General features: G+C 42.4%; 1 protein-coding gene across 1 annotated transcript in view; it reads right to left on the bottom strand.

The window, feature by feature from the left end:
• Nucleotides 1-1,431: 1,431 nt before the first annotated feature.
• ccny (cyclin Y) overlaps nt 1,432-18,677 on the bottom strand; it is a 256,269-nt gene continuing 239,023 nt past the window's right edge. The window contains exons 8-10 of the mRNA XM_070880090.1: nt 10,818-10,984; nt 5,852-6,014; nt 1,432-2,404 (exon numbers count right to left, since the gene is read on the bottom strand). Of these exons, the coding sequence (XP_070736191.1) occupies nt 2,288-2,404; nt 5,852-6,014; nt 10,818-10,984 (447 nt within the window). The 3' untranslated portion in view covers nt 1,432-2,287. The remainder of the gene's footprint in view (nt 2,405-5,851; nt 6,015-10,817; nt 10,985-18,677) is intronic.

The raw sequence follows: 18,677 nt of genomic DNA, 5'->3' as shown, positions 1-18,677 counted from the left end.
ACTCGCAGTAATGTTATCATGATGATCTTTCTCCCTAAAATACTTGGAAATTGTGTATCAAAAAAATTAAACCATTGATTAAATCACGAAGGGTGTAAAATATTAATCTGCACTTAAGGTTTTGGTCGCAGTAGGTTGGAGTTAGAAGTTTTGATTTAATAATTGACGCAACTAATTTTTTTTTTTAAATCCTAATTTTGCTCCCCTTTTTTTCAAAGGACATTGACTTTTGCTGGGGAATGGTTTCACAGGTGCCAGCAGCTCTCCAGTACCTCACTCCAACAGTCATTCTTTACACGTGAGACTGGGCAGTCGAAGGAGAGCATTACAGCCAAGCCCAGTCCTGTCTTCATGTTGGCAGTCACAGAGTTCCCAGCAGCAGACACTGGAAAGCTCTAAGCAGTGGAAAGGCTGCTATATCGGTTTTTTGCCCTTGTTGCTGAGGCCAATTGGAGCACCCAAACTGCTACTCAGCTGAAATCAGCTAACGTGGGACAGACCAGGAATCAAACCGCCCCTGGTCTGTATGGCTCAAGTACTGCACAGTGCAGTGCATTTACTCTCAGCCAACAGAGCAGCATAATTAAATAATTGTTCTTTTGTTGTCATTTAATGGAATCTCCCACAGTTGGTTCACAACAATTTTGCCTCAGATGAGCAAAATGGAATTTTAAAAAAATCATTGAACGCAATGCCCAAGTCTCTGTTATCTTTGACAGACACATTGGTATGAATTTGCCCAATATTCAGATACTGTTTTTTAGTACTAATTTCCCTCAACAGGCCACATTGTGTTTTCAATGGTCCAGTTCATGCAAAAAGAAAATCAAGTAGGTGTTTGCCGATAAAAAGGAGCTAAAACTCTCCATTAATAAGTATGTGCAGTTTTATCTGTGCTTCAGTTTCCATCGGAGTCCCACATTGCAATCAGTCCAGTACAAAATACAAAATTATGTTTTATGAACAGTCCAATTCTTAGACCCAATTTTGACTAAAATTGTGTACTAATAACACAGCAATAAGCTTGATTTGAGTGTGGCAGACTAAAAGTTACAAATGGCTAAAATGCTTATTAAGGAATCGTACAAAAGAAATTCTGAAAACTTCCAGAAGAGGGTACTGCTGAGGTCCAGACCAGAAAAACTCTACTGCATCTAACCCCTTTCGGACCACATTCCCGTGAATAACAGACCTGTGGCAAAACCTGTTCTGCATGTGATGTAACGTATTGTTGTAAGGCATACAAAAGGCAAAATAAAAATCTATAAAATCAAGACATTAGGAATGAGAATGCTTTTTGATTTATATACAAATTTTTACTATAGTGACGACATGTGCATGCTAACGTAAGGTGAAAAGTCAAAGCTATACATTAGGAAATGACAGATATAAAATAAAACTTTGAATATATCCATAAAATGAATAGCAATATGAAAATAGAAGTGACGACTCTAATATAGATAGAGGCAGAATCTTATGCTGTTCGATAGCCTCTGAACTATACAGAGTACTACACCAAAAACACACAGAAGATAATGCACTGGGACAAAAATGTCAATGTGTGGTGTCTTGTGGAATATAATTGAGGGCATCTGACCAGGGACTGCCCGCCATGGTGTGTGCTGTTTCCGCGTGTGAAAGACCCACATAAGACAGAGGACTGAAGGAACACCATGTGTTTGCCTTTGTGGTATGGTGTTGGTGCAATTTATAGAACCTTAAGCGCATCTTGAAACAGATTCTGCAATGCAGCAGATCGTTGCTGAACATCGTGTGACATTCCGCATGGGCGGCTCACCTTTTGCACACTCCATGAAAGTTTTGTTCCTGTGGGCCCTGAATTTACCAGTCACACCCTTAAAATAAATTAAGTTAAAACACTGCCACTCCACAAATTGCTTCGGACATGTGTTGAAAGCAAACTTCTTACTTATCCACGTGCTTCTCTATCTTCCCTGCAAACAGGCAGACCACTTAAAAGTGACTCTCTCCTCAGTGTTCCATCTCCATATCCCCTTTTTCATTAATTAATTATCGTGGCCCCCATATTAAAATCGATTTTAAAGGGGGTTAGAGGCAGTGAAAATGCTAGAAATGACAGTCCTTTCTCACAAATCCATACTTTTTTTTTCCCTCTCCAATGAGATTTTCCATTTTCCTGTGCTACACAAGATGGAGGCACTGTAAAGGCATCTTGCCAAAGTCTTAAAAAGTCTCTCTTTTCTTTTCCCCCCAGGCAAAAACTGGATGGATGACAGCAAATGTACTCAAGCAAAATTGCCCACTGTTAGGGAATGATGGCCGGAGACCATCTGATCACAGTCAGATTATCGGCACTGGCTGACCGTTTCCGAGCAGATTTTCTCAAGTCCTTGTACTTGTCCTCACATAGTCGGGATAGTGCCTGCAAAATCCAAAGGCGACAAAGGACAAAGGTTAAAGGTGCAACAAAGAGTGCAAACAGCAACTGAACAAACAACGTTGGAGCTTAGGGAGCGTGTCATGGGGTTCAGTTTCCATTTATAGAAGATCTTTTACTGAAGGTTATTCCATCAGTCAGAACTACAGCTGACACTTGTGTTAACTATTCTTGTGACTTTTGACCCTTTCACACTTCAAGCAATAAATTTTGTGCTATTTGATTTCATTTGTCAGTTGACAAAATATACTAGATATTCTGCGTTATGTGCGAGAGCAACTAGGTTCAGTCCACTGAAAGGAGATTGATCACCATGAACTTCTGAGTTGCAAACCAGTCATTACATAGGTAAACAGGGCCAACTGAAGGGCTATTATTAGTGGTAAAAGTTATGACATTTTTACTACAAGTTTTTCTATAAACACACAGGAATCACTCAGCACACAAGGACAAGGCGGCCTGGTGGAGCATTCACCTGCCCTTTTTCTTTCAGATATTAATCACTTTGCTGTGTACTTCCATCATTTTCCATCTTTATTTCTGGTTTCCAGCATCAGAAGTTATTCTTTTCAACACTGGCAGTAGCCACCTTTTCCATTCCTATATAAATACTTTGAACTTTGTTCCCATCTGAAGTTTGTTTGAATAAAGCCTGCTCACTATAGAGGCAGCTGGCAGAGGATTTCACTGTACAGTTGAGGTCTATCAGAGATAACCAACTCAGAGCTCTTTTTCAGTAAAGAACAAACTTTCATTTATATAGTATATAAATTATAGTATATAAATTATAGTATAAATAAAAGGTCTTGTGGAGATGGTAGAACCAAGGTAAATCCATTAAAGAATTGGCTATATGGTCACTGGATGCCTTTTAAATTGATGGAACACCCGAGACAATTCAGTCTCTGACTTGTCCTGGTAACATTTCACAAATCTCGGTTATCCTATTCTGAATAGAAGAGGTCAGATGATTCAGCTATCCAAGTCCTCCTCATTCACTGGGAGCTCGAGTCCAACCCCCCTTCAGCATCTTTCCCTGACAGCACAGCCAACACCAGGAGCTCACCAGACCAATAACATTGAAGCATCATCGACTAAACAGATGCCTGAGCTGACACGGAATTCTTGTATTTGAAGGCAACATTTAGAAAGCCTTGACCCTGGTCTACAGAGGGGCAAGCTGTAACGTCGACTGACAAGTGACCGGGATTGAAATAAGCACCTGTTCAAGACAGGCAAGAACAAGCTCAGACAAATACAATTATTTTTACCTGACCCTGGGATGTGCATCAAGTTCGCAGCGTTAGATGATACCACAAAGGAAATAACCCAAATCCCCCTGCAGTGCAATCGGCCTGCGTGATTGTAGAAAGCCTGTCATGAATACTTACATCATTACTCATTTCAGTTGCATCCGAGATAAGTGATTGCTGTAGCTCTCTCAGAGCTACATGTGCTTTCCCAAATGATTACTACCCCCAACTGATAAATCATTGCCATTACAGATAATTATAGAATCATTGTTAGTCTCAGAAAAAACCTAGAGTATTTGCATCTAAATCAATTCAAACTACTTAAGGAGCCTTCAAATCAAAGTCATTTACCTCATCTCATTTATACACGTGTGAAAAGGACACTCAGCACCCATTATACCCATAATTCAACAGGAGCTCAAAGCGGTGGCAGAATACCTCACTTATGAAGCTTTAGATCATAATGCACTGTCATGGAGAGATTATGGTTTACGTCTGCACTCAATTATAGAATCAGTAACCTGATGTACCTCATCAATAAATCAACATCGAATGAATAAAATTAGCATCGGTTTAGGAATAAAGGGGACTTTATGGACAATAGACACATCTTAAAAGTTAATCATCAAGAATATTGACGGCAACAGTTTTAACATAAATATATATTTGACTAAATATTCAGTGACTGAATATTTAACATTAAATTTCCAGGTGATACTGGGCCACCATCAGCACACACTCCAATATGGCCGCATCAGACACTCGTGTTTCTCAATTAATGTTGTAGATTCAACCCTAACAAGGTTTCCAATCATATTTTAAACGTAAACAGAAAGCTAGAGGTGAAACTGAATTAACTCTTGGCAAGTGCTGACAAACAGAGACCAATATAAATAGGGAATAATAGACGACTTGAGATTTGCATCAAAATTGAAGGGTACTTAAGGTGTCCTTCAACTTAACAGGAAAGCTGAAGCAGTTAAAAGTCATCCGGTTCGGAAGGTCGGGTTGGGTGTGCTCGTTTTTTCCTCACGTAAGCTGTGCTGAATGATATGCATTCTGCTTCTGTCACCATGTTTTGCTTTACGGACACGCAATTCTTTTCAATGTGATCACCTTGTCTCCAAATAGTTCGAACTCTCACCGAGGCATAGTTCTATGTACGCCAGTAACCCCGCTGCCAAGATACCTGAATGACCATTCTTTGTGTGTGATTCTTGCGAGTGCATTTCGAAAGACAATTCACCACAAACTGCATCCTGACCTCACCTGTCATCCACACATGCCTGTGCTTCAGTCAGAGCCACTCGAGTGATCAGGTGTGTGAAAATGTAAATTGATTCCTCCCCCCCCCCCCCCAGTACAGGATCACTGTGGCCAATTATAACACCCTTGTGGCCACTCAGCAAGTGGAACAGGCTCGAGGTGAATGGCCTACAATGGTTCTTGCCAAGATCAGCGAGCTCAGCACAGGTGGGAAATTTAACCGGAAACCTCGCCCATCCTTATGGCTTATTACTATATCAGATAGTGCATTGCCCACTAAGGCATCAAGGATACTCAAATTTCTTAATATAGTGAGATCGGGCGGGAAAGTGTTGAGGTCAATAATCAGCCGTGATCTTTTTGAATGGCGGAGCAAGCTCGATGGGCCTTAGGGCCGACTCCTGCTCCTATTTCTTATGTTCTTATGTTCTCTTTTAAAAATAACAAAAGAACATAAGAGCATAAGAGCATAAGAAATAGGAGCAGGAGTAGGCCATACGGCCCCTCTAGTCTGCTCCGCCATTTAATACAGTCATGGCTGATCCGATCATGGACTCAGGTCCATTTCCCTGCCTGCTCCCCATTATCCCTTATTCCCCTATTGGTTAAGAAACTGTCTATTTCAGTCTTAAATTTATTCAATGACCCAGCTTCCACAGCTCGCTGAGGCAACGAATTCCACAGATTTACAACCCTCAGAAGAAATTCCCCCTCATCTCAGTTTTAAATGGGCGGCCCCGTATTCTAAGGTTATGTCCCCTAGTTCTAGTGTTCTGTTGTAAAACAATATCCTCACAGGGACAGGTTTACAATAAAGAGGCATCATTTTCAGCAAGTAATGCATAATTACAAAAGGACAGCTGAATACTAAGTCACATGGCACAGCTGGCGAATCACAGCGATAGCCCCTCACCTCAAGTTTCTGCGCTCTGTCCCTGCTGAGTGGCTCCAGTGGGAAACTAAGGTTGTTGGCTTCTGCCAGCGACCGGAGGTCGAAGTAATACTTTGCGTAAACACTGGAGGGCACGTTGATGTTGAACTGCAGCAGCTCCAGAAACTGCCGTTCCAGTTCATTCCTGCAGAAAGTGAGGGGAGACCATGAGGAATGGTGCGAGAGCTCACGCACAGGCACAGACACCCACAATACAGACTCGCTAAGCTTATTTGACACCCCAAAAGCCAGGGAGTTATGTTAAACCTATACACAACACTAGCTCAGCCCCAGCTGGAGTATTGTGTCCAATTCTGTGCATGACGCTTTAGGAAGGGCATGAAGGCTTTGGAATGGGTACAGAAGAGATTTACAAGGATGAGGGATTACAGTTAGGTGGACAGGCTGGAGAAGCTGGGGTTGTTCTCCTTAGAGCAAAGAAGGCTAAAATGAGATTTGATAGAGGTGTTAAAAATCATGAATGTTTTAGATAGAATAAATAAAGAGAAACTGTTTCCAATGGCTGATGGGTAAATAACCAGAGGTCACAGATTCAAGGTGATTGGCAAAAGAACACGAGACGACATGAGGAAAACCCTTTTTACGCAACGAGTGGTTAGGATTTGGAATGCACTGCTTGATAGGGTGGTGGAAATAGTTTTAATAGTGGCTTTCAAAAGGGAACTGGATAAATATTTTGAGAAAAAAATTGCAGGAATATGGAGAAGAGTGGGACTAACTGGATTGCTCTTTGAAAGAGCCAGTGCAGACTCGATGGGCCGAATGGCCTCCTTCTGTGCTATAATATTCTATGATTCTCAACAAAAAGGCCAGAAGAAGAGAGACATTAAACATTATTGCACAAATGGACCTATGCATACACACACCTAGAATTAAAAAAGTGAAATGACTACATCTTGATTTTAGATTTACATTCAAAACGGTCTGAAAGTATAATTACACCTCAGTTCTAATATCAGCATTATTAAATTCAAACAAAAGACAAAGTCAAGATACAGCAACATCTGGCTGGTCTCCTGATTCCCTCTAACGCCAAGTTTTAGTACAGCATGCAGCTAAAATTTATTGGACTACCTGAACATTTAACAAAATATAAACATCTATATATCTTATATATATGTGTGTGTGTGTGTGTGTGTGTGTGTGTGTGTGTGTGTGTGTGTGTGTGTATATATAACATAAACTGATTTTTACACTCTTGTCCAGAGTTCAAGATGTGTTGTTCACACTTCTGTTATTGGAACAACTAACACCCCCAACAGTTAACTAAAGAACTGGATCAATACTGATAAGAGTGTTTGACAGACATGAGGAAATGATTTAGTGGATACAGTGCCAACATGTGCACTTTTACGGGTACTAGTGAACCCCAACAATGACAGAACAAGATGCACAGCTTTTAACCCAGTGGTTAAAACAAGCTGGAGCCCGAACAGGTAGTCCAAGCTGAACTGGCATCAGGAAAGATCAGCTAGATAGATTCACTCCAGCAGTACCTCTACACTCACTTGGGGGCTTATAATCTTTAGCTCTTATAAATCTATATCCAAACTCACATAGGTAATGGGATTAAAAGTGCGCACACTCAGTATCGAGCAAAAGGAAATTACTTCTGCTGATTTTGCAATAGTTTGGTTGAAAATTCGCAAACATAGTGACTTTATGTGTGTATTAGAACACTGGCTGATCAAAAGAAAAAATGAACACACATTGTTCACATTGATAGTGTAAAATAGAAGACTGGATAATTGATACATTCACAAGTTGTGTTAACGGTTATAGAAGCATGGGGAATGCTCCTTATGGCCTTGCTGGTTACAGCTATGCGCAAGCCGAGCTATAAAGACGAGAAAGTTTCCGGGTTTGACCGCTTGCGTGTGATGTGTCAGCTTGTGAGGTGGCAGTAGAGTGTTACATTTGACAATCAGAATCCTTGGAGTAGGGGAAGAAAAAGTGGAGAAGTGTTCCTGTTACGATCCAAGATCCTTGCTGGAAAATGCACACGTGTTGTCACCAAGTGAAGACAGGATCAGGCTCAGGGATGATGGCCCTGCAGTTGAACATTCCACCAACACATATTATCTAGTTCACACATGGAGTGGCACTTTGAGCAGGGTACCTGGGGCACAGTGTCATTAGAGTCTGTGCCTTCAGAAGAGGTGGAGGAGTGGGGAGAAAAGAAAAGAAGAAATGGTCAACAACTTGATCTTGGTTAGGGTGGTGGAGGAAGATTTAAAATACAGCTATAGGTTAATAGCAAATTATTGATAAAATAAAAAGTAACATTTACTGCTAACACCGGGGTTCATTTCAATAACTAATATCGTGCCCAAATACTTGTGGAAATAATGCAGAAATGTCACTGTGAAAAGACACACACATGATAATTTTCTGCTAAAAGTGCACATCAGAAATTCAGGCCTACATGGTGCAGAATTTTCCAACCATTTAAATTAGTCGGAAAGCTTGTGCGCGGTGTGTGCCAGAATTTCCCAAGTGCATCACGAGCGGATGAGGTTACCCCTCAGGAACACAAAACTGGAATATTACCACCACGTTAAAACAGAAAGCAGGAAACTGTAGACCAGTTAGCCTAACATCTGCCGTTGGGAAAATGCTGGAGTCCATTATTAAGGAAGCAGTAGCGGGACATTTGGAAAAGCATAATTCAATCAAGCAGAGTCAGCATGGTTTTATGAAAGGGAAATCACGTTTGACAAATTTGCTGGAGTTCTTTGAGGATATAACGTGCAGGGTGGATAAGGGGAAACCAGTGGATGTGGTGTATTTGGATTTCCAGAAAGCATTCGATAAGGAGCCACATAAAAGGTTACTGCACAAGATAAAAGTTCACAGTGTTGGGGGTAATATATTATCATGGATAGAGGATTGGCTAACTAACAGAAAGTCGGGATAAATGGGTAATTTTCTGGTTGGCAAACAGTAACTAGTGGGGTGCTGCAGGGATTAATGCTGGGACCACAACTATTTACAATCTATATTAATGACTTGGATGAAGGGACCGAATGTAACGTAGCCAAGTTTGCTGACGATACAAAGATGGGAGGAAAAGCAATGTGTGAGGAGGACACAAAAAACCTGCAAAGGGATATAGACAGGCTAAGTGAGTGGGCAAAAAATTGGCAGATGGAGTATAATGTGGGAAAATGTGAGGTTATCCACTTTGGCAGAAATAATAGAAAAGCAAATTATAATTTAAATGGGGAAAAATTGCAAAGTGCTGCAGTGCAGAGGGACCTGGGGCTCCTTGTGCATGAAACACAAAGAGTTAGTATGCAGGTACAGCAAGTAATCAGGAAGGTAAATGTAATGTTGGCCGTTAGTGCAAGGGGGATAGAGTATAATAGCAGAGAAGTCCTGCTACACCTGTACAGGATATTGGTGAGGCCACACCTAGAGTTCTGCATACAGTTTTGGTGTCCGCATTTAAGGAAGGATATACTTGCATTGGAAGCTGTTCAGAGAAGGTTCACTAGGTTGATTCCGGAGATGAGGGGTTGACATGAAGATAGGTTGGGCCTATACACATTGGAGTTCAGAAGAATGAGAGGTGGTCTTATCAAAACATAAAAGATGATGAGGGAGCATGACAACATGGATGCAGAGAGGATATTTCCACTCATAGGGGAAACTAAAACGAGGGGACATAGTCTCAGAATAAGGAGCCGCCCATTTAAAACAGAGCTGAGGAGGAATTTCTTTTCTGAGGGTCATAAATCTGTGGAATTCTCTGCCTCAGAGAGCTGTGGAGGCTGGGTCATTGAATATATTTAAGGCGGAGACACACAGATTTTTGAGCGATAAGTGAATAAAGGATTCTGGGGACCAGGCAGGGAAGTGGAGCTGAGTCCATGATCAGATCAGCCATGATCTTATTAAATGGCAGAGCAGGCTCGAGGGGCCAAATGGCCTAATCCTGCTCCTATTTCTTATGTTCTTATCCAAGACTGGTTGCCTGACAAGGCAGTGTAAGGGTCAAAAAAGGTGGTCAAGACGTAGAGTCGGGTGCTGTCAGCTGACTCCATAGCCTCGATTTTTACTGGGGGACGTGATTGGGATGCGGCGGGGTTGTAGAAAAGCCTCTCAGGGATTGCAGCACGAGACCCGTGCCATTTTAACTCTTGGGCCTTGTTTAAATACTGTAGCACTGTCTCTCACCCGAAACCGGTAGGACTATGGTCAAGGCTGGCGTGCTGGAGCAGGAAATTGGCTCGGGAGCCTTCGGACACCAGGGTCGCAAAACAATGGCCCTCGGTATAAACTCAGCACAAGGCAAAGGCTTTGTCAGCTGATGCCAGCACACAAAGGGGCAAGGCTGGGGCTCAGGAGGTCCAAGGGCTTCTTGTGGGGCCGGGGAGTGGGGGTGGGCGGTTTTGACAGTAGTCATTTTAAAAAAAGGTTTAAATTTACCATGGCATCTTCTGGCCAGTTGGTGCCTCCCGCTGCGGTTCAACTGTCTGGTTCTGCACAGTGTGGAACTCCCCCGACAACGTTAAAATCACATTGAGGCACCGATGATGTCATCGGGCCATGACCTCGGAAGGTAAAGTAGGCCCCTGCCTGCCTGTATCGGGAGGCTCAGCCGACTTGAAAGTTACCGATGACAGATGATGGACTTATATTCGGCCATTGAGGGAAGTTGGGTGGTCAATAGTTTAGTTGTAATGGAACCAAAGGAGCAAGGGTCTCGCGCACATTCAGGTTACATAAATATGGCAGAGATCCGGAGAAATAACCTGGGTGTAAACAGAGGGCTGGGAGGAGACAATCTGAGACAGTCCAAAGTTAAAGTCTGTGGTCCTGTGGTGGGAGATATACCAAGTTTGAATTTGAATTGGAAATTTAAGAAGAAGCGTTACAGTGCTTCCAATCACCATTGAATAGAGTTTTAACTAAAGGCACTCACATGTCTTCCACTGTGATATCTTTAAGGATTTGGCAGTAGTCCACGTTCCAAACAGCTTGATCATCCCATACCTTGGATGCAAGCAGGATGGCCCCCAACACAATCCGTTTCCAATTGCTCGGGCAGATGTCAATCTCTGCGTATGTTAAGAGTCTCTCAAGATACACCTGAAAACAGTTAATTAAAAGATAAATATTGTAGAATTCCATCTAGAGCTTACCACTTGCTTCTTTAGTTCTTTTCCAACCTATGGCTTGCGATTTGGATTATTGACTGTGTGCATCAAAATATAAAGAATTAATGGGGCTGAAATTTCTCAGCTCCACTGTTGGACATTCGCCTGACCAACCAGGAACTCTGCGAGAATCTGATAACACCAGGTCTTGGCTCCAGTGCCTAATTGCTACAATGATCTTGTGGGTTGGAGGCACTGTCCCCTTCCACATGGCAATTAACAAAAGGAGGGTGGAGACTCGCTAAATTGAGAGTGCCCGTGCCCTAGCCTCACAGGAACCCAATATAACTAGGAATAGGTAGCAGTAAGGGCCGCTCAAGTTCTGGATTTTCGCACAAAGTGCATGTGTGAAAAAACGGAACTTGCAATCGGTGAAGAATTTGAGACAGATCATCGCCATTCCCAGGAAAAGGATATTCGCGGACGAAGATTTGAGCTAACTTCTGCCCAGCGAATGCCTGTGAAATTCTTATGCCCAAGAGTTTAAAAAAAGCATTAGAATATTTTATCAATTATTTAAATATTAAAAACTTGTACAATAAAAATTTATTTTTAGCCCCTTTAAAATATCTAAAGGTATTTTTCAAAAAATTAAATTTTTGTTTTAAATATTTAATTAAATGGCATTTTAATTCATTTTAAATATATGTTATTTTTAAGAAATGTGGTATGTAGATGTATTTTTGGGGATATTCCGTACATACAGAATCCCCATAAGCACGAATGGGGATCCCATTCTTGTATTGGTTGGGCCGGCCCACGTGATCCCAGGGGTGCTTGCAAAACACCTGATATCAAGAAACGGCTGAGCGCACTGCGTACAGCAAAGGCTATAGGCCCCGACAACATCCCGGCTGTCATGCTGAAGACTTGTGCTCCAGAACTAGCCGTGCCTCTAGCCAAGCTGTTCCAGTACAACTACAGCACTGGCATCTACCCCACAATGTGGGAAACTGCCCAGGTATGTCAGTCGACGGTGCTATCAGGCGGCATCTACTCACCAATAACCTGCTCACCGATGCTCAGTCTGGGTACCTCCAGGACTCAGGACTGCTCGGCTCCAGACCTCATTACAGCCTTGGTCCAAACATGAACAAAAAAGCTGAATTCCAGAAGTGAGGTGAGAGTGACTGCCCTCGACATCAAGGCAGCATTTGACCGAGTGTGGCATCAAGGAGCCCTAGTAAAACTGAAGTAAATGGGGAATCAGGGGGAAAACACTCCACTGGCTGGAGACATACCAAGCACAAAGGAGGATTGCTGTGGTGGTTGGAGGTCAATCATCACAGCCCCAGGACATTGCTGCAGGAGTTGCTCAGGGCAGTGTCCCAGGCCCAACCATCTTCAGCTGCTTCATCAATGACCTTCCCTCCATCATAAGGTCACAAGTGGGAATGTTTGCTGATGCAGTGTTCAGTTCCATTCACAACTCCTCAGATAATGGAGCAGTCCATGCCCACATGCAGCAAGACCTGGATGACAGTCAGGCTTGGACTGATAAGTGGAAAGTAACATTCGCGCTGCACAAGTGCCAGGCAATGACTATCTCCAACAAGCGAGAGTCTAACCACTGCCCCATGACATTCAGCAGCATTACCATTGCTGAATTGCCCACCATCAACAATCCTGGGGGTCACCACTGATCAGAAACTTAAATGGACCAGCCACATAAATACCATGGCAACAAGAGCAGGTCAGAGGCTAGGTATTCTACAGCGAGTGTCTCACCTCCTGACTCCCCAAAGGCTTTCCACCATCTATAAGGCGCAAGTCAGGAGTGTGATGGAAAACTCTCCACTTACCTGGATGAGTGCAACTCCAACAAAATAATCAAGAAGCTCGACACCATCCAGGACAAGGCAGCCCGCTTGATTGGCACCCCATGCATCATCTCAAACATCGGTGCACCGTGGTTACAGTGTGTATCATCTACTAGATGCACTGCAGCAACTCACCAAGGCTTTTTCGGCAGCACCTCCCAAACTCTGATTGTTACCACCTAGAAGGTAAAGAGCAGCAGGCGCATGGGAACACACCACTTCCACGTTCCCTTCCAAGTCACACATCATCCTGACTTGGAAGCATATCACCGTTCCTTCATCGTCGCTGGGTCAAAATCCTGGAACTCCCTAATTGGCTGTGGAGGTACCTTCACCACATGGACTGAAGAGGTTCAAGGAGGTGACTCACCACCATCTTCTCAAAGGCAATTAGGGATGGGCAATAAATGTTGGTTTTACCAGCGACGCCCTCATCCCATGAACGAATTTTTTAAAAATCAGCACAATGTACCTCTGCTCCATTTAATATAAGCAGAAAGGTTAAGATTTTTCACTGACAGCAATGGACTTCCCCGTCAGAAGTGCAGATTAGGAATTTGGACACCTCAGTCTCTCCCCTGCCCATGATTTTCTAGCCAATTAGAGCAATACCCTCTGGGAGTGGATATTGTGAATTCAAACTCAACCAACCCACTCGTTCCCCACCCTGAACAGCTTCTTCTATCCTCTTGGATGGAAAATCATGGGAATATGCCCCCTAGCTTCCCAATATATAACTCTCTAAACCAGGAGCATCAATTCGGAAAGTTATCCCGATAATCCCTTTTTTGATTCCGTGCTCCCTTACTGCTTTAGCAAAATCTTTGCTTCCTGTCAGCTGTCTCTTAGCACTGAATAACTGAACCCTATTAGATCACCGCCATCCTGTCAGCACATAACATTATTAGAACGTAAGTTGCTTATAACCAGCTGGTTTCTGCATGGATACACTGTCTATTATAAGTAGCTATCCCATTCATCCCTCGAGGCACACTTAACATAGAAACTTCAGGTTGAGGACACGGATCAGCTCAGTATTAGCTACAGTGTGCTGGCAGCATCGACTATAGCATGTCTGCATGCCACACAAGAACTCCAGCTGGTATTCCAACTAATCCCAGTGCTATGTTTATGTTTGCATGTTAACCGTAACACAGTATTACGCTGGAATGCTGGGCTTCTAAGTTGCCTGATGGGATGAGGAGCTGGAGCTCTCGTATGGCTGAGCAGGTTCGGGATCAGCTCTTGCATGGTAACGGAGTTTGTTACTGACCTGATTCATCCAGCTGTAGCCTGCTTTTGTTGGGGGGTGGGGGTCAGGATGAGCTGAGCAAGAGCTGTATTGAGATTCAGGAGCAGCCAATGGCACTTCAGCTCATCTGATCCAGAATTCCGATACAGCTTCCCACTCGGTGGAGCAGGTGCGCAACCACCTGACCTTAAATTCCAAACCTAGTTGAGGAGTTGGAACTGACTTTAAATGTCCAGTTAAAGCACTATTAGTATCCATTGCAAACAATCATATTACAATTCAACTCTGAGTTTAGTCTGGGATTTCAGGTGATGTCTGTGGTAAGTAGTTATATACGAGAAGCACAATTTATATAAGCTGAAGTGACTGTACATAAAACCCTCTATTCCTGCCACACACAAATCTCATTTGCCACAATAGCAACATTAGTGGAGATAACAAAACTTATGAACTTCAGTGGAATAACTTCAAAAAGAATCTTTGAAAAGGTAAACAAAACTAAGCTTTATATAGTTACACAGAATTTATAGCACAGAAACTGACCATTCGGCCCAATTGATTTATGCTGGTGCTTAAGCTGCACATGAGCCGCCTCCCACCCTATAACATCTCATTTTATCAACACATCCATCTATTTGTTTCTCCTCATGTATTTACCTAGCTTCCCTTTGAATGCATTTATACTGTTCACCACAACTACTCCTTGTGGTAGCAAGTTCTACATTCTAACCACTCTCTTAGAGTAAAGAGGTTTCTCCTGAATTCCTTATTTAATTTATTACTGACCATCATATATTTATGACCGCTAGCTTTAGACCCCCCCCCCTCTCCCCAAGTGGAAACATCTCCACATCTACCCTATCAAAACCTTCCACCATTTTAAGGACCTCTATTCAATCTCCCCTCAGCTTTCTCTTTTCTAGAGAAAAATGCCTATTCAGTCTATATAAAGAGGGTGTTGAGAAGAACAGTTTTGAATCGTATATTAGGAAAATGAAAAAAAAAAATGCAACTGAAGAAATAAGAGTTGGAGTAGGCCATTTGGGCCTTCGAGCCTGCTCCACAATTCAACAAGATCATGGCTGATCTTCTACCTCAACTCCACCTTCCCACATTATCTCCATACCCCTTAATTCCCCAAAATTTATTCACCTCTGTTTTGGATATACTCACCTCTGTTTTGGATATACTCAATGACTGAGCATCCACAGCTCTCTGGGGTAGAGAAATCCAAAGATTCACAACCCTTTGAGTGAAGACATTTCTCCTCATCTCAGTCCTAAATGGCCGACCCCTTATTTTGACATTCTGACCTCGTGTTCTAGATTTCCCAGCTAGTGGAAATATTTTCTCAGAATTAACCCTGTCAAGCCCCTTAAGAATTTCATATGTTTCAATTAGATCACCTCTCATTCTTATAAACTCTAGGGAATATAGGCCTAGTCTACTCAATCTCTCCTCATAGGGCAATCCCCTCATCCCAGGAACCAGTTTAGTGAACCTATGTTGCACTCCCTCTAGGGCAGGTATATGTCTTTCCTTAGGTAAGGAGACCAGAATTGCATACACAGTACTCCAGGTGTGGCCTCACCAATACCCTGTATAATTGTAGTAAGACTTCTTTACTCATATACTCTAATCCCTTTGTAACAAAAGCTAACATACCATTTGCTTTCCTAATTGCTTGCTGTACCTGCATGTTAACTTTCTGTGATTCATGTACAAGGACATCCAGGTCCCTCTGAATGCCAACATTTCCCAGTCTCTCACCATTCAACAAATATTCAGCTTTTTTGTTTTTCCTACCAAAGTGGATAGCTTCACACTTCCCGACAATTGTATTCCATTTGCCATGTTCTTGCCCAGTCAACTTGTCTGTATCTCCCTGCAGCCTCTGTGTCCTCCTCACAGCTTAGTCTCCCACCTAACTTTGTATCATCAGTAAACTTGGATATGTTGCACCCATTCCCTTAATCCAAGTCATTAATATAGATTGTAACTAGCTGAGGCCCAAGCACTGATCCTAGCGGTACTCCGCTAGTTACAGCCTGCCAACCCGAAAAGGTACTGTTTATTCCTACTCTGTTTTCTGTCCATGAACCAATTCTCAATCCATGCTAATATACTACCCAAAATACCATGAGTCCTAATTTTGTGCAATAATCTCTTGTGTGGCATCTTATCAAATCCGTTTTGAAAATCCAAATACACTACATCCTTTATCCTTTATCCATCCTACTCGTTACATTTTCAAAAAAACTCCCAACAGAATTGTCAAACACAATTTCCCTTTCATAAAACCATGTTGACTCTGTGCAATCATATTATGATTTTCTGAATGCCCTGTTACCACATCCCTAATAATAGATTTTAGCATTTTGCCTATGTAATGTATGTAAGCTTGTAAAGTTTGTAGCTCCACACTGTGGATGTGGACGTATTGTGTACTGCAAGTGCAGGGTTAATAATAAACAGAACCAGGCAGATTTCCGGAGGCTTCCAAGAGAGAGCTGCCTGCCATGTTGGAAGCTATATGTGCTTGTGCTCTGTGAATATATCACATTTGGCAGCGAGATGGGATTTTTCGGATGATTTAAAGCTTAAATTTTGTTGGGGAAGGATTCAGCCAGCCGACAGAGAGACTTTGGAAGTTTCTGTCTTTGGAAAAAGCTACAAAAATCCAAGGTAAAATACAGCACACGGTGTGAACAGCGAGAGATTAAAATGGCAGGTGTAATCAGACATTTGGGGGGGATATAGACACGACTGGGAACGTTTTAAAGCGTTCATGGATCGGCTAGAAATGTATTTCACTGCAAATAACATAATCGAAGTTCCAGACAATGCAGTTCAAAACCGGGCTGTGTTGGAACGTAAGAAAGCGATCTTCTTACCGGAGGCGGATACAGCATTGTACGAAACCCTTGTAAATCTGCTTGTGCCTGACGAGCCAAAGGACACAACGCTTAAAGAGATTTTAACGAAGCTGGAGCAACACAATAACCCCAAACCGTTAGAAATTGCTGAAAGCTATCGTTTCGGGATTCGGAATCAAAAGGCTGATGAAAGTATCAGCGATTACATCGTAGCATTAAAAAAAGCTATCGATGCACTGTAATTTTAGAAACTTTCAAAACCGAGCATTACGGGATCGTTTTGTTTGTGGGGTGAAAAATGATGCAATCAGAAGGAAGTTATTGACGACGGATGACTTGACTTTTGAAATTGCTCGTCAGGCAGCGAGGTCGATGGGCATGGCCGAAAATTTCCCGTGAATTAAATAATAATTACGGTCGTCAGTCAACCGAAGTAAGTCACCTGCAAGTTCAAAGTAAAAGACAGTGGGGGTTCAAAGTCCCAGAAACTGGAAATTCTAACAGAGCGTCGAAGTCATGTTATAGGTGACAACACATTGCTCAAAGTTGTCCATACATGAAGGCAGAGTGTTTCTTCTGCAGAAAGACTGGGCATCTTGTGAAGGCATGTCGACTGAAGGGTAAACCAGCTTTCAAAGCTATGAGTAGAAATCCCAAGAGACTACATAGCATGGAAGAACACCACCAGGACGAGGAGATGTTAGAGTTACACGTCATCAGGAGCACGAGGTTAACGGACAGCGATTCGGAAAGCATCAAAATCCACATAGATGTTGCGGGATTCAAGATACCAATGGAAATTGACATGGGTGCATCCGTGAGTGTAATACTGGAGTCACTGTATCACGACAAATTACGTGATTTCAACTGGAGAAATCCAAGATAGAGCTGCGAGGCTACTCGGGAGAGAAAATTCCTGTGGTAGGTCGTATCACCGTACCGGTAAAATATAAAGATGAATTTCAGAACTTGCCTCTAATAGTAGTGAAAGGAGACAAGTCTGCTTTACTAGGAAGAAATTGGTTGAGCTCACTGAAGCTGGATTGGAGTAAGATTTTCTGTGTGGAAGCGAGATTTTCATCAACGGATGAGATTATTAAGAAATATCCGAAGGTGTTCTGCCAAATGGGCAGTCCGATCCAAGGCTTCAAGGCAAGTGTCAGGGTACAGAAGGACGCTAAATCGGTTTACTATATGCACTCAGAGAAAGTTGAGCAAGAACTCAAAAGACTAGAGACGGAGAACATTATTTGTAAGATAGATCGATGTAAAGTGGGCTACACCCATTGTTGTTGTACCTAAGTCCGATGGTAAGGTAAGATTGTGTGGTGATTATAAAGTAACCGTAAACCAGGTTCTCGAGGGTAATGTCCCCAATACATTGCCGAATATAGAAGATTTGTTCACAACACTGACAGGTGGTCAGATCTTCTCAAAACTGGATCTTACGAATGCCTACTTACAGCTTGAACTAGATGAGGAGTCCAAGTCATGTTTGACTATAAATACTCATCTAGGCCTATATCAATTTAATAGGCTACTGTTTGGAGTGTTTTCTGCCCCTGCCATATTCCAAGGGGGGATGAACCAGATTTTGCAAGGTACTGAAGGGGTACTATGTTATTTGGATGACATACTAATTTCAGCACCAACTAGGCAAATTCATAATAACATTGA

Source organism: Pristiophorus japonicus, chromosome 5 (assembly GCF_044704955.1).
Source record: "Pristiophorus japonicus isolate sPriJap1 chromosome 5, sPriJap1.hap1, whole genome shotgun sequence".
NCBI lineage: Eukaryota > Metazoa > Chordata > Chondrichthyes > Pristiophoridae > Pristiophorus > Pristiophorus japonicus.
Note: the sequence above shows the minus strand (reverse complement) of the source record. Positions and strands in the feature narration are given on the sequence as shown.